The 14,499-nt window shown below is 37.2% G+C and overlaps 1 protein-coding gene across 3 annotated transcripts; it reads right to left on the bottom strand.

The window, feature by feature from the left end:
* Positions 1 to 267: 267 nt before the first annotated feature.
* LOC111480495 (uncharacterized protein At1g76660-like) lies at positions 268 to 13,933 on the bottom strand. 3 transcript variants are annotated; one of them, XM_023125567.1, is made up of 6 exons: positions 13,853 to 13,924; positions 13,601 to 13,800; positions 11,996 to 12,101; positions 11,742 to 11,874; positions 974 to 2,153; positions 268 to 714 (listed from the first exon to the last, which is right to left on the bottom strand). In XM_023125567.1, the coding sequence occupies exons 4-6, from the start codon at positions 11,778 to 11,780 to the stop codon at positions 509 to 511; spliced, it is 1,425 nt and encodes a 474-aa protein (XP_022981335.1). In that variant the 5' UTR covers positions 11,781 to 11,874; positions 11,996 to 12,101; positions 13,601 to 13,800; positions 13,853 to 13,924; the 3' UTR covers positions 268 to 508. The 3 variants fall into 3 exon arrangements, with proteins under 3 accessions (XP_022981335.1, XP_022981334.1, XP_022981333.1); XM_023125566.1 differs by having other exon boundaries at positions 11,996 to 12,111; positions 13,853 to 13,914; XM_023125565.1 differs by having other exon boundaries at positions 11,996 to 12,111; positions 13,601 to 13,933.
* Between the last annotated feature and the right edge of the window lie 566 nt (positions 13,934 to 14,499).

Genomic DNA, 14,499 nt, shown 5'->3' with positions numbered 1-14,499 from the left:
TGTAGGCACTTAAATCATTATGTGAAGAACCTACATTTCTATTGATCTTTTTCAGCGAAACTGTAACAACTTTATCTGAAAAGTTGTTTTCTCACCAACTCATAATGATCCTACCTTATTCTGAAGGCTATCTTAGGCACTGTCTTTCTTTTTATCTTAATCCGGTGATAACTCGTTTAAAGATTACCTTAGATTCTAAAGAAAACCTAATCAATGATCGCTATTAACGGGCGTTTGGATATGCATAAGGATGACGCATGCACAAGATGGGCAAGATTGTACATGCTATTATATAATTCATTGGAAACAAGACAAACTTCGTCTACCAAATACAGAGATTTGACCCATTCCATTTCTAAACTGGAACGATAAAGAACATAAACTATATGCATCCATCCACTGATCAAGTCAACTCAGAGAACAGGTTAGGTCATAGGTTAGACATTCCATGGAAACCCGCAAAGCAAAGAACAGATACACATACTACAAACTATTTCAGAAATGGCTCTTAGTCATGCCATAAAAAATCTCCCTTGACCTCCCCCCTCAGGCTCCTTCCTCTTCTGTAGTCAACTTCTGCATCAGAGCAGGATAAAGCATGATTATACTTGCGGCTATTTTTGGACGACCCTATTCTTGAGAATAGGTCTTCTGTTTCACCTTGGGAAGTACTTGATCCTGGCAAGTTACCAGGTTGTCTTTGCAATTTATTGTCTGCATCAAACAGGTGACAAACAAGTGACAATTGTAACCATAACTAAATTGTAGCTTTCCTAAAACCACACCCCCAAAAATGTAATTTAACCTGACTACTAGCATCAGAATTGTGAGTCAGTGTATATAAAAAGGAAATAATGAAACGGAAAGAAAAGTTGCAACATTTTGAAAAAGTTCCCCAAAATGTATTTGTCTTTATTTTCTTTTGATTTCTCATGAAACAAGTGTGAGCTTGTAACAGGGAACAGTGGCTCACCTTTACAGCCATTGCATAATGCCAGGACTTCAGAGCAGGTTTCTTTTTCAACAATGTCAGATGCTGATTTAATACTTCTTTGACTGTGTAAAGTTGCCTGCGTGGATTTCGGTTTTTCACCCACTAATGGAGGTTGAATACTTTCTTCTGCAGACAGACTAGTTGAAGTAAAAGGTCTCATAGTAAAGGAATCTTCCATTACATCAGATATCTCCACGTATTGTGTGGTAGTTATAATTTCATCGGCACTGAAACCAAAAGATGCTCGGTAAGCTTCTATTTCCTCCACATCTTGTTTTGGAGACTTACTGTGCCGGTTTTGGTATCCATTCCCACCAGAAGCGTAAACATCTGAATCCTTTGATACACTTAACCTCCCACCAGTATGAGGGAATGGTGGATTATCCAGATAGAATTGTGCAAATGTAGCAGGGCAGAAGAAATTAGAATCCTGAGAAGCAAGAGGTGTGCCAGTTTTCTCATGTCCAAATAGCCGACCAGAACCACTTCTTGGATATTTTCCATCTTGGAGAGAAGCTGAAGGATTCCACTGTGGTGGAAAGTCCCTCTCAGGAAAAGAAGATGATAAGCAATCGCCGGAGGTCCTTGAAATTGGTGACACGAGGCTACTGGCAGGACTTCCAGGGTAGAGAGAATATGCTGCTTGAAGATCATTGGAAGCAACGTAATTTGCCTTTCCAGTTCCTTTGAGATCCACCGATGAGGATAGGAACTGAGCAAAAGGCACATCAGGGGAAGAAGGAGTGGTTAGGTGAGCTAGTTCGGGTGGGGGAGTGAGTGGAGCAGTTGACGGTTCAGTGGTGAAGGCTGAGAAAACAGGAGGAGAAACCGGTTGTGTTTCATGCGCATATGGCCCTGTAGCGAACATTGTGGATGAAGGACCTCCAGGTGAGTTGGCAGACAACGACAAGAAACAGCTAGGTGATTGGGCTGTTGAAGGGAGTGCAGAATTTGTAAAGGATGCTGGTGAAGAAGGTGGGGCTAAAAGGGATGGAGCTATCACAGTAGCCTGATTGGCTATTCCTGCTGCATGAGGTCCATTTGGCTGGGTTGTTACGACATTGCCCTCAGGTAAACGAGATGCAGGCACAATGCGCTTTTCTCCTTTCTGAGAGAGAAAACAAGATAATGCACCCCAACATCCACCCCATCTCTTTCCCTGGTACAGAAGAAAGTACCAGAACTTAACAGGTTATCACAACAGCTCATTAAAGAATAGTCAATGAAGAACCAAAAAGTTTAGAACCATCCCTTTGCACAGTTTTCGTACAAATTCTTGCTAGCAGAGATGGCCATTTCAAAATTATCCATAAAAAATGTCCAATATCCAGTTTTAGCATTAGTTAAAGTGCCTTTTAGATCTGAGCAAGTTGTTAATGGATGTAAGTCGCTTAAGCGCTTCAAAGGAGCAGCCTGAATGTGGAGATCAATAAATCAAATATCAACCCCAATAAATACAAATATTTAATCAAACATCATTAAAATAAAAAAGAAAAAACAAAAAGAAGGAAAAATCAAATGCTATTGTTCACAAAAGTTTGTCTTGTGCAGAATACCAAATCCTTTGACTACGTTGTCTTCCATAAATAACAATTTACTAGGTTTTTTTAACAAGAAAATTCTCATAGATATAATGAAAAGGATTAAAAGTTCAAGGGATACAAAATCCCCGAGGGAGTGAAAAAGAAAAAAGTAATGATATAAAAGACACTCAAATAGAGAATAACCATGAACCAAAACTTTTCATAGACCTAACAAAACACCCAAAAAAAATGACTATTATTGACTTTTTGCTACCATCTTGAGAAAGTTGAAAACGCTAGGGAGGGCTTTCAAATTTGCGACTGTAGACTTTACTTCGTATTTTTCAGAAATGGTGGAGTACGTCTAACTTCTTTTGAAGATATTCTTTTCAGCAAAAAATCATTTCATGAAGATACTCTATTCAAGAAAGAATTCCAGTTGGTTGAACAATCAGAGGGAATGAGACAGTTTAATAATTGAATTGATGATTAAGGCCTTTGGGAGTTGCCTTTATCTAATGGAAAGTAACGAGGTCAAGACCAGGAGATGATTCTTCTCAATTTCTCATAGATCGTTCTTTGATTTCCAAGGAATGGGATGTGATGTTTGATAATTCTAGAGTCTCAGAACAGGTCCTCGTTTTTATCACTTCCCTCCTCTTTTTGAAGCTGGTAGTTTTTCTTAGGGACCTTCCCCTTGTCAGTTTCGTAACATTTGGTTAGATGGAGTCTTGCTTCAAAGACTCAAAGAGATGGTGGACTTGAAATTGGTGCATGGAAGCAGAGACATATGGCTTTATTGGCCAGATGGAACTGGCTTTCATGATGGAACCTCAATTTTTATGGAGGAAAGTAATTGTTAGCATCTATGGTTCTGTAATAATGGATGGAATTCAGGCTTGGAAGAGATTTAAGTCTTCGAAGTCCATGGATGTCCATTTCAAAATTATGGCAGAACTTTGAATCACTTGCTCACTTTAATTTGGACAAGGGAAGGAAGATTCGATTTTGGGAAGATCCTTGGTTGAAATTTTATGTTTTAAGGACTTCCTTCCTTGGCTGTATGCTATTTCATCTTCTCCCAATGCCTCTGTTTGAGCGTTTTGGGATATGCACGCTGGTTCTTGGAATCTATCTTTTTGTCGATGCTTGAAAGATGAGGAGATTGCCGATTTTCAGACTCTACTGCACACTATTTTTGTTCCGAGTCTTAATACAATGAAGATTCTAGGCATTGGTCAAATGATCCTTCAGGTATTTTCTCCGCAAAATCTTTAAATGATCACCTGGTATCTTCTTCACCTTTGGAGAAAGAGTTATAATTAGCCTCACGGAAATCCAAGAGTCCCAAGAGAACTTATATTTTTTGTGGATAATGCTTGATGGGAATTTTAATCCGTCCAATGTTTTACAAAAGAAGAATCCAGCTCACCGTCTGTTTCCATCAGTTTCTTCTCCTCAGCCTTCAGGATGCTCTCCCAACCATGTGTATTTTAGTTGCTCTCATGCAAGCTTTGGTTGGTTCAAGCTGTTCTCAATTTTCAATTTTTTCTAATGTCTTATCGCAGTATCTCCCACAACTACATGGTCCAACACTTCTCAATTCTAAGGCCAAGTGGTTATGGATTAATGCGGTTAAAACTTTTCTTTCAGAACTATGGTTGGAACGGAATCAAAGAATTTTTTCAAGGAAAACAGCTCATCTCAAAACCTCTTCTTGGTGTTCTTTGACAAAGTTGTTCGTGGGATTTTCACTTCGGAACATATGTTTGAATTGGAATGCATTTATATATTATTTATAGTGCTTTGCTTATTGTAACTTTTTAGTTTGAATTGTTTTTTTTTCTTTTTCTTTTTTNTTTTTTTTTTTTTTTTTTTTTTTTTTTTTTTTTTTTTTTTTTTTTTTTGTTACTTTTGTTCACTTCTATTCATACTTGAAGCATTAGTCTATTTTCATTATGTCAACGAAAAATCTAAGTGAATAATTAAAAACGATCTTAGAAACTGACACCCAAAGAGAAACATAGAACCTAGAGGTGGAATGGTGTTTTAACATGATATCAAAGCAAGAGGTCCTATGTTCGAACTCGGGTAATGTCATTTCCTCCCCAATTAATATTGATTTCCACTTGTTGGGTCTTCTACAATTTTAGGGATAAGTAGGGAAGAATTCTTTGACGATTCTGACAATCGTACCTTCCTTGTTTGTTCTTGTGCCACCTTCAATCCTTTTTCTAAACCCCATTTGTGCCACTTATCTCCCCTGCCCCTTCGTTAGAGATGTCCACAAGGCAAGGTAAGAATAGAAACATTCCTCCCACCAATTTGAATCTCTATTCTCACAAAAATTTTAATTTATTTGTCTGAGAGCAAGTTCACTACAAGAAAACTTTTTCCGTCTTTTATTTCTTTTTTTATCTATTCTATCTTTTAANNNNAACTCTAAAAACCATTCTTTCCAAAAAAAAAAAAAAAAAAAAAAAAAAAAAAAAAAAAAACTTCTAAATGGATTGTCCTCAACATAACTATTTAAAGAAAAATTACAAATAATCACAATAAAAATAAAAATAATAATATACCATAAGCAAAAATACACTTATAATGTTCAACTAACATAAATTTTTATACCTAAATTTCAATAATGCAACATCAACTCAACGAACATAATTTCTAAAAATACAAATTTCAATATTACAACATAGCCTTCGACACATGGTCCCCGTTTAGTCATTGGGGAGAAAACTCTCCCTACTCCCTCCTCCATTCCTTGTGTACGAGACTCCCCATCCTATACGAGATGAGTCCTCTAAAGACTCGGGCCCTTACGATTAAATGGACATCTCTACCATTCACATGACTCATGTCAACGACTTTCCCATCCTTCTTTCCTCACCCATTCCCCATCCATTCCATCGACCACTCTACCTTTGTCCATTAGCCCCTTTTTCTTCTTTTTCTTTCTATTCTTCTTCTCATTCTCCCACCACTCAATTGCTCTTCCTTCCCTAACCACACAGCATCAACTCATTGACTGCAACCGTTGCTTGCCCTTTTATTGTTATCTGCATTTTCTTCGTTCAACCTTCCAGCTATCGGCTCTCCTAGTATGTGATATTCTCATAGATTTTTCTTATCAAGATTTCATAATTAAAAGTCGATTGATTTTCAATTTTTTTTTTTTTTTTTTTTTTTTTTTTTTTTTTTTTTTTTTTTTTTTTTTTTTTTTTTTTTTTTTGTTCAAAGGTAATGGAAGATGAAGGGTTCACTATCACAAACAAAGATGATTTGATGGCAGGGGTCCATTATTCAAAGTTCCCTTCCGTTCATGATACGATCAATAATGTGGATGGCCTTGGTCCTCCAAGCAACAATAACTTTGTGGGACACAAAGGATTAAATGGCGGTTTCTTGCATGATCAGAACAGTCCTCATCTTCAAAGGTGTTATTTCCCCCGGTTTTATTGGACCAGCTTTAAATGGAAGTGATTGAGATTGAAATATTGGAAGTGAACACCTAATAGTCAAGGTTATTAACGAGGCCACTATTCGAAATTTTATAAAAGAAAAAATGCATTTAACTATTTGTCTTTCATGGTTCCAGACTCTTCAAATTTTATCAAGTCAATAGAATTTTGTATGCATATGCAGTCAGATCCTATTATCTCAATAAATGCAACTGATTCTCATTTGGTCTTATGATCAAATAAAATAAGTACATAAATTTTAGAGACTAATCCAAATTTTATTGAAGATGTTTGCTCATGGTTTTGTTAATTCATCATTCTCCATTCCAAGTTCAAACTTAATTCAGAAAATGGTGTACTGTTTTCCTCTAAAATTTCAGATGCTCTATCATTTTTTTCACCATTTATCGACTCTGATGCTGAATCATTAAGAAATGAGAAACTGGAAATTGATCAGAAAATCCATGACAATCTTGAACAATCCTCGACTCTCCTTTTTTCGAAAAATATTATAGCTTCTTCAAAGTTTATGGATGACCCGGTCAAAGAAGATTTTCTGGTGGAGTCCATCTTGATTCCTGAAAATTTCACCTCTTAATGAGATTTGCAGTCGTCATATGCATGAAATTTCCCCTACTCCAACTCAGAAAAAGGTTAAGTTGTTCTTTTTGTTTATTCCCTTATTCAAGATTCTTTTATAGCTTTTGGTTGTGGAAAGCTTCAAAGCATTCGGTTTTAAGTTTTTCCAGTCCAATGTGCTTTTTAGAATAAGAAATTCAGTTTTATTAACAATTGAATATGGATGAGTTTGAATTTGATCGAATTGTGTTCTCGATTTGGTTATATTGGCGGGTATTGGTAAAATTTTATAAACCTCAACGAAGATCCCTCCTTTGGCATTCTAGAGGATTTTGGAAGGTTTCAAAGGCTTGCATTAGTCTAATAACTCTTTCAATGCAAGAAGTGTTTCTTCAAAAAATATCTTTTCTCGGCTTCATTTTCTCGAGTTGCTTTTCTAAGTTTCAAGTTCTTGAGTATTTGTTTACTTCCATTCCGAAGAAGTTCCTACATTTTTAGCCAAAGTGGGAGCTCTTTATTTCAAATCTTTTGCTGTATTTTTTATTGTCTCACTAGTTGTTTTTCATCATTTTATCCTCCGGTATTTTAGGGCTTATTTTTTCTTATCTGGTCTGTTGTGTTCCCACTGGCAACTTGTATCCTTAACGTTTTTCCTTCCTTTCTATACATCAACGGAAAGTTATTTATTTTTTAAAAAAAATTCATACTCTTCTTCTCATCCTTGAATTTCACTTCTTCCTAGATACATGATATGTATCTCTTATGTTTCTTTTTTCAACCAAAAAAAGGAAAGAAAAAAATTATAGAAAACATAAAAACACAAGGGTTGTAAAAGAACTACTCTAATTAGAATGGATGAAAGAATATTGTATATACAAAAAGGCATAACAAACATTAGATAGAGACGCCTATAATTCTAATTGCTCCCAAATACAGTCTAATAGCGAGCATCCTTCAAAAACTTCTCTAATCAATTTCCAACCAACCAATTCAAAAGAAGGCTTTCGCCATCATAAATACTCAACAATCACAAAGTACCACAAGCAACTTCTTTGAAATATCAATCCCACTAGGACACAAGGGCATTCTTGAAATTACCCAAAAGTCAAACTAGTCCGCTACTTCAGGTTCCTAACAACAAGATCGTAAGACAATTATGTTATGCTACTTGTTTAGCGTGGAATATTCTCTTGAAGCTTCTTCATATGATGAATAAAGATTCGTATGAAGAATATAATGAACATTGATTAACTATGATGTTAGCACCCTCTCGAGTAGCATTCAAAAGGCACTTCCAAACATTTGTGGGAAGTTATTCTTTTAGGGGTTCCCTTTCTTTTCTCTCAATGTTTGAGAATGTGGTGGGAGATGGGGTGGGGTGAACACTTATGGGAAGGACGTTAGTTTGGATGATAGATCTCTTTACTCTTTATTTTCTCATCTTTACCATCTATCTTCCATGAGGCTTCATTTAATGGCTTACGTCCTTTCCTCCTTGGAAGGTTCCACCTCCCTTGACCTTGGGTTGCACTAATCATTACCTAAAAGGGAAAGACCAGTCTAGTAGCCTCCCGTAAGGAACCCGTAAGGAACTGTTATAGAAAGCATGAGCGGGGATGAGAAATGACTTGTTTCTTCATGAGGGATCTGTGTTAGTCTCCTGCTTAGGTTAGGGGTCACCTTAACGATCTGCTTTCTAACGTGGATATTTTGACCCTTTTATCTTTACTGAGGGGATTCATTTGCTTGTCCCAAGAGGAGGGATCTTCGTACTTGAATTCTTAACCCTTGTGAGGTGTTTGAGAAGAGATAAACAATCCTATGTTTAGAGGGGAAGGGTCAAACTAGGGAGCAAGTTTGGTCTCTTTTCATATTTCACGTCTCCCTCTAGGCATCAATGCATAAGAACTTTAGTAATTATCCGCAGGGTTCATCTAGCTTGATTTGAGCCCTGTCCTTTATCTCAACTCATGGGGTTACCCCTCATATTATTTCATGTTTTCTTAATAAAAGCTTGGTTTATATATTAAAAAAAAACAATTGTGATGCTAAAATAACACTTAAATGTACGTGCTTGTCGAATTCATATATAGGAAGAATTAATTACTTTATAAGGTAATTAATGCAAAATTAAATATTTGCTAATAGCAAAAGGACCAACGACTGAACTTGATTCTCGAATCAGTCAAATGCATCTCACCTTGAAGGATTTACGTACATTACAAGTGTATGCATATATGAAAGAGTAAGTTCAAAGTATGATTAACCGAAAGAGTAAGTTCAAAGTTCAAAGTGTGTGCATATATGAAAGAGTAAGACCTCCGTCCCATCCCTCTTTGAGCGAGAACAGAGGGAGGCAAGGGTGGATTGCTGCAGAAGGAAGGACTCGGATTTGTTAAAGGGAAAAGGCAACGGAGGTTGAAGACCAAAACCCACGCTTGTTGGGAGAACTTAAGCTCTAGATCCACGGGCATACGTCGGCAATTTCGGATGGAAGCAAGCCAAAACGAAAAGTCGAACGAAGGGAGAACGCCAAGGTACATTCATGAGTTTTGAGAGCTTCTATAGTTACATTTGTCCCCTACCCTCCATGAGTTGACCCGATTTCAATTGCTATAGGTTCGGGAGAGGACAATCTAGACTTTGTTGAAGAAAACAGTTGGAGTTTTGACTTGTACAACGAAGGGTGAGTGCGAGAAAGGAAGGAGGAAATCTGGCAAGCGCAGGGATGAGGGAAAGAAAAAGAATTAAGAGGGAAAGAAAAAGAATAAGAGGGAAAAAAAATGATTATGAAAGAAGAAGAAGAAAAAAAGGGAAGAAGAAAGAAGCAAAAGAGAAGAAATGGAGGAAGAAGGTTCTGGAGAGAGGGAGAGGGAGGAGAAGGAGAGGAGGAAAGAGAAAAGAAAAAAAAAGAGAAAAGAAAAAAAAAGAGAAAAGAAACGAAAAAGATAAAGAAAGAGAAAGAAAGAAAAAAAAATTTGGAGGAAAAGGATGGGTCCAACCCACAGGCCCGACCCGCAGATAGCCCAACCCGAGCGGCCGACTCGTGGACGGGACAACTCGAGCGGTCTAACTCACGAGCATCCAAACACAGGCGGTACAACCCGATTTTGCCTCTTTTCGCATAATTTACTCGTTTTAACTCTGACTTCGGCACCATTTTCACCAATTTATATCAATGTAAGAGTTATTTGAGGAGTTTGACAATTTTTGGAATCCCCTAAAGACGCAAACCCAAACAAAAAGTGCCATGCTTTCCAGGTAAGTGGCACCTTAGAACCTAAGATTTAGCTATGCTCATAGCATGCATGAAAGTATGATATGAGAAGCATGTCATATAAATTTGAGCATGAAATGAGTTGGTTTGATCTATGTAAGAGCACGTTAAACGTTATGGTGCACATTTATCGAGGAATGAACTGTTGAGTTATGATTTAACCGAAATTGAGAGTATGCCTTTAGTATGATATGAAGCCTGCTATAGGAAGCCGCTTATAAATGGTTGTGCATAAAATGAGCTAAGATAACATATGTGGAATGTTATTATGTATGTTACTAAAACGCGTATGCACTATCTTATGAACTGAAATTCATGAACAGGTATCAATGTTTAGATTGTTATGCTATGTCTCTATTTCATATGTTTCTGATGTATGCAGTTATATGAGGACAATTAGGGGTACGCCAACAAACCCCTAGTTGTGAACCTAACTCGATTGTCGGGGGTTCAGATAACCATAGAACTGCTTATGATATTTTATGATTTATGATTGTACCATGTGGGGGCTACTGTGAAGTTGGCCAGTTAGCTTCCTGCAGTGAGCCGACCATAAGCAGCAGAGGTCCACAGTTGTACCTTGTAAATTGGTTATAATTATTGTTCATGCATGTGATTTATGCAATTACACAGGGACGGTAGGGGCTCGCCAACTAGCCCCTCACCACAAATCTGACTCAATTGTCAGGAGTTCAGATAACCATAGAATTGGCATATGATGTTTTATGATTTGTGCCCTATGGAGACTATTAGGAAGTTTGTCCGTTAGCTTCCTTTTGGTGAACCTATCATGAGCAATAGGGGTCCATAGTTGCACCTTAGAGTTGGTCGAGCCTTAATTTACATGAGCCCTACGAGATTTATACCGAGGTCGCGCCTCAAGGACTCTGAGATATGACAATGATGATGAGAGACTAGCAGAAACGACTAATTAGGAGACCTAAAAGACCTAAGAACATTCCAAGGGCTGGAGGTCAAGATAGGACCAAGAACCAAGAGAAAGTAGAATGAGTAAACCTAAAGTGTAGCCTAGGAAAAGCTTATACGGGGGAACGAATCCCCAAAAGAGAATAAGATACCGAATGTATGAACAAGATCAATAAGACTTAATAACGAAATATGAACTACCAATAAGCTGCTTACTAAGAATATTTTATATACTCATCCCTACCACTTCAACTTTCTTTTCAGGCGGAGCTTAACGTAGTTCGAGGTAGAGGCACACATGGGTTGTTGGCTATAGGGAGTCTCATCACACTTGAGTCTGAAGTTCCTTTATACTTACCTTTAAATCTTGTATTTCATGTATTTTAAATAGTTCGATCTTGTAGTGTAGTAATTTTAGTGGTCTTTTCTTGTTTCTTTATAAAAACAAAAAATTTTATTATTATTTTAATCAAATTTCAAAGTGCATGCACGTGTTCAAATGTTTTAGATTTTACGCATTTTTTACTTATTTTCCATGTTAGTAACGGTCAGTGGCTCGAGTCCCTCGAAAAGTGGGTCCTTACCCGAAAAGAAACTAAAACAAAGGAATAATAAACATAAAGTGGAATGACCACAAACCAAATCACAACAAGAAGTTGATGCCCATTAGCCAAAGCTGTAAAACTAACGAAGATCTATATAAAAAACTATCAAGTACATGGAATCCACATTATAAAATAATTTGGCAGAAACATGGATTTGGTACATTGCTAGGAAATAGAGGGGTGAACCCTGGATCTAGGAAAGAAAAGGCCGTGAAAAAGAATGTCATTGCTTACGCAGTAAATCCAAATCCTAAACAAGCAAAATGGTGCTTGGAGCACCCTAAATCTACTGGTATAAGAAACAATGTGCAAAAACAACAATATTCTCGAGCAATAAACAAGCATAATGATTTGTGGGGAGGGGATGCATACCCGTTCTTGTTGAGGGATTCTATTCTGCTCGGACCCCATTCACACTTGGTAGCTCGACTAAGTCTCTATTGACCTTCCTAAGTTGCCCTTTCCTACTAGACTCTTGGCCCACCTCCTCCTCCACCTCCTCCTCCTAACGAGCATAAATATAGTTATAAGGAATTGAACCAGTAAAATGAAAGATTTAAAAGAAAAGCCACATGTTTCTATCATTTTAGCCTGTATATAAAGAGGAAGGGAAGGAGGTCTCTTACCGTCAACTTCGTCCATTTAAGGACTAATATGAGTTAGACCCATACCAACCTTGGCATTTCTTAACTCACGGAGTAGAATCTAACAGCATATAGACTCTCTCCAGCGCTGAAAAAAGCTTGATAAAGAGAAAGAGAGACGATTCAATATACTTATTTTAATAGATAAAAGTTGAAATATTACTAGAAAGGACAAGGAAAGACAAAAATGAGAAAGATAAAGAGGCATAACAGCGAACTATGAGATGAGCATACCTAAAAATAATGACATTTCTCATTTTATTTTTTTCCTATCTTTTGTGTCATTTTTATTAGATTTTAGATGCAAAGGGGTACTTATATTTAGTTTGGTTCAGTTTTTTATCTATCCTTTAAAAGAGGTTTAAGTAAATCAAAATTATTATATTTAAAGATATTCAACTAGTCATCATCTTTATGATCTTGGAATTTCCAAAAGGAAAAAATGTATCTGCAGGAGGCCAGAATGTTCCATTGTTTAATTAATTCTAAATCCCACTGCCGGAAAACTGATTTTTTTCACAGCAACAATGACAGTGAATCTTAGGCAAGAAGCAAACGTGGCCAGCTGGAAAATTTCGCAATTTTGGGGCTTTTTAATCAGCGCCACAATTATATTCCGCAGCTTCCACAATCAAAAATTGAATCGAGGGGAAAGGAAAATTTCAAGCTACATAAAAATAAATCAAAATATCAAAGCCCAGAAGTGTCTTTGAAAGAAATCAAAGACATGCCAAAAGAATAAGAGAGTGGCAATCTTATATTTGTGTAGGTGAGGCAAAAGGTTATAGGGCTTCGTGCAATTAATGAGGGCAGTGGAGGAACTATTTGGTATGCGTACAATTGGAGCTATATAGGAAGTCTTGCACTGTGATGGTGAAGCATCTTGATGCTACAAGTCCAAGACTACCATAACGACTGGCTAGGTGTTCAACCAGCATATGGAAGCAGAGGGAACATCATGAAATCTTTACGAACGGAATATTAACAACAGGGACTAAAATAGGCGCTTTCAAAAAGTTCAGAGACTAATCGGCATTTTGAAAGTTGGAGTAAGAAATAAAAAAAAATGTAGAAGTTCGGAGACCAAAATGGGATCTAAACCAAGAAAAAAAAATGTTCAGAGCGATTTTCAATAAATCTTTCTAATTTATGATTTGATGAAGAAGAATCAGATGGGTAGAGGAATCGATGGCTTTTGAGACGAGAGACTTTGATTCAAGAAGTTTGGGATTCGAATTTCGTTCTGAACACCCGGTGCCTGAAGATGTGTTGGTCTCTGATTGAAACCCAAAGAAATCCTAGTCAACGGTCTTCGATTGCACTCGATTTGATGAATTCAAAATAACCATCTGAATTTTAGACTTTTGTGTTTTGTTCCTCTAGTGCAAGGGAAAGCGACTGTAGAAGCAATCAGTTAATACAAAAATGAATCTTCTAAAGGAGAAGAAGAAGAAACAAAAGGGAACAAAAGAACAGCAACAAAAACCCCAGTTTAAAGCCAGCCACAATTTCCCGTCACAAGAACAACAAATTCATTATTGGGCCCATTGAATAAATCAGCTTAAAGCCCTTCGTAAGTGAGATTACCTGCAATATTAGCACAAAAAAAAGTCCCAGAAGACGGCTGGTCCCTTGTTGTGATGAATGGTTGGTTATTTGTTAAACGCGTCCCTTCTCCCGACCAGTAAAGGTTCCAACAGGGAGCGACGGAGACAGTCGCTGATTAGTCGACGGATACGGTGGCTTAGTAGTCGACGGCAACGGCAGCTGTGTAAGTGAGACGGCAACGGCAGCTGTGTAAGTGAGACGGCAACGGCAGCTGTGTAAGTGAGACGGCAAATGCGAGAGTCAGAGAGAGAAGGAACGATGGTGGCTACTGGCCGACAGTCGAAGGAAGTTCCCACATTAGAGAAGCCCTAAACCAAACGCAAAACTTACATTTGAGTCGGTCGGTTAAAACCGGGACTCGGTCGATTCAGTTCGGTCTTAAAGGTTATAATTCGAACCGATCGGCTTGGTTCCTTTCGTCCGTTTTGAATTACTAGTAAAAAACACGTGCATTGATAAGAGAATAAAAGTGGCCTTCTTAGAAACATAGGTTGAAGTTCAGTTTCTTGAATTCTCAACCATTTCATCACTTGTTGACAAGGGAAATTAATAGGTATGTGATTCAATATTTAAACTTGTGCTTTAATGGTTTTTTTTTTTGGTAAGACTCATAGGAGGAATGAAGATGAAATAGTAGAGCACCACTTTAATGAAAACTTCACGGTTAACTCAAGAATTGTTCTTCAAGAGAAGGAAATCCTAGAATTGACGAAGCTTAAAAGATGAATTGGGTCACCTTGTTTGGTATATGTTTTTCACCTTGAAAATGATAAAACATTTTTCTAGGCATTTCATATATCCATCCATCGATATTTTGAAGAGTATTGAAATGACATTTGGACAATCTCCTACCTACTTCTGATAATGGAATATCAATA

Source organism: Cucurbita maxima, unplaced genomic scaffold (assembly GCF_002738345.1).
Source record: "Cucurbita maxima cultivar Rimu unplaced genomic scaffold, Cmax_1.0 Cma_Scf00006, whole genome shotgun sequence".
Classification (NCBI taxonomy): Eukaryota; Viridiplantae; Streptophyta; class Magnoliopsida; order Cucurbitales; family Cucurbitaceae; genus Cucurbita; species Cucurbita maxima.
This window is presented reverse-complemented; position numbering and strand designations above follow the sequence as displayed.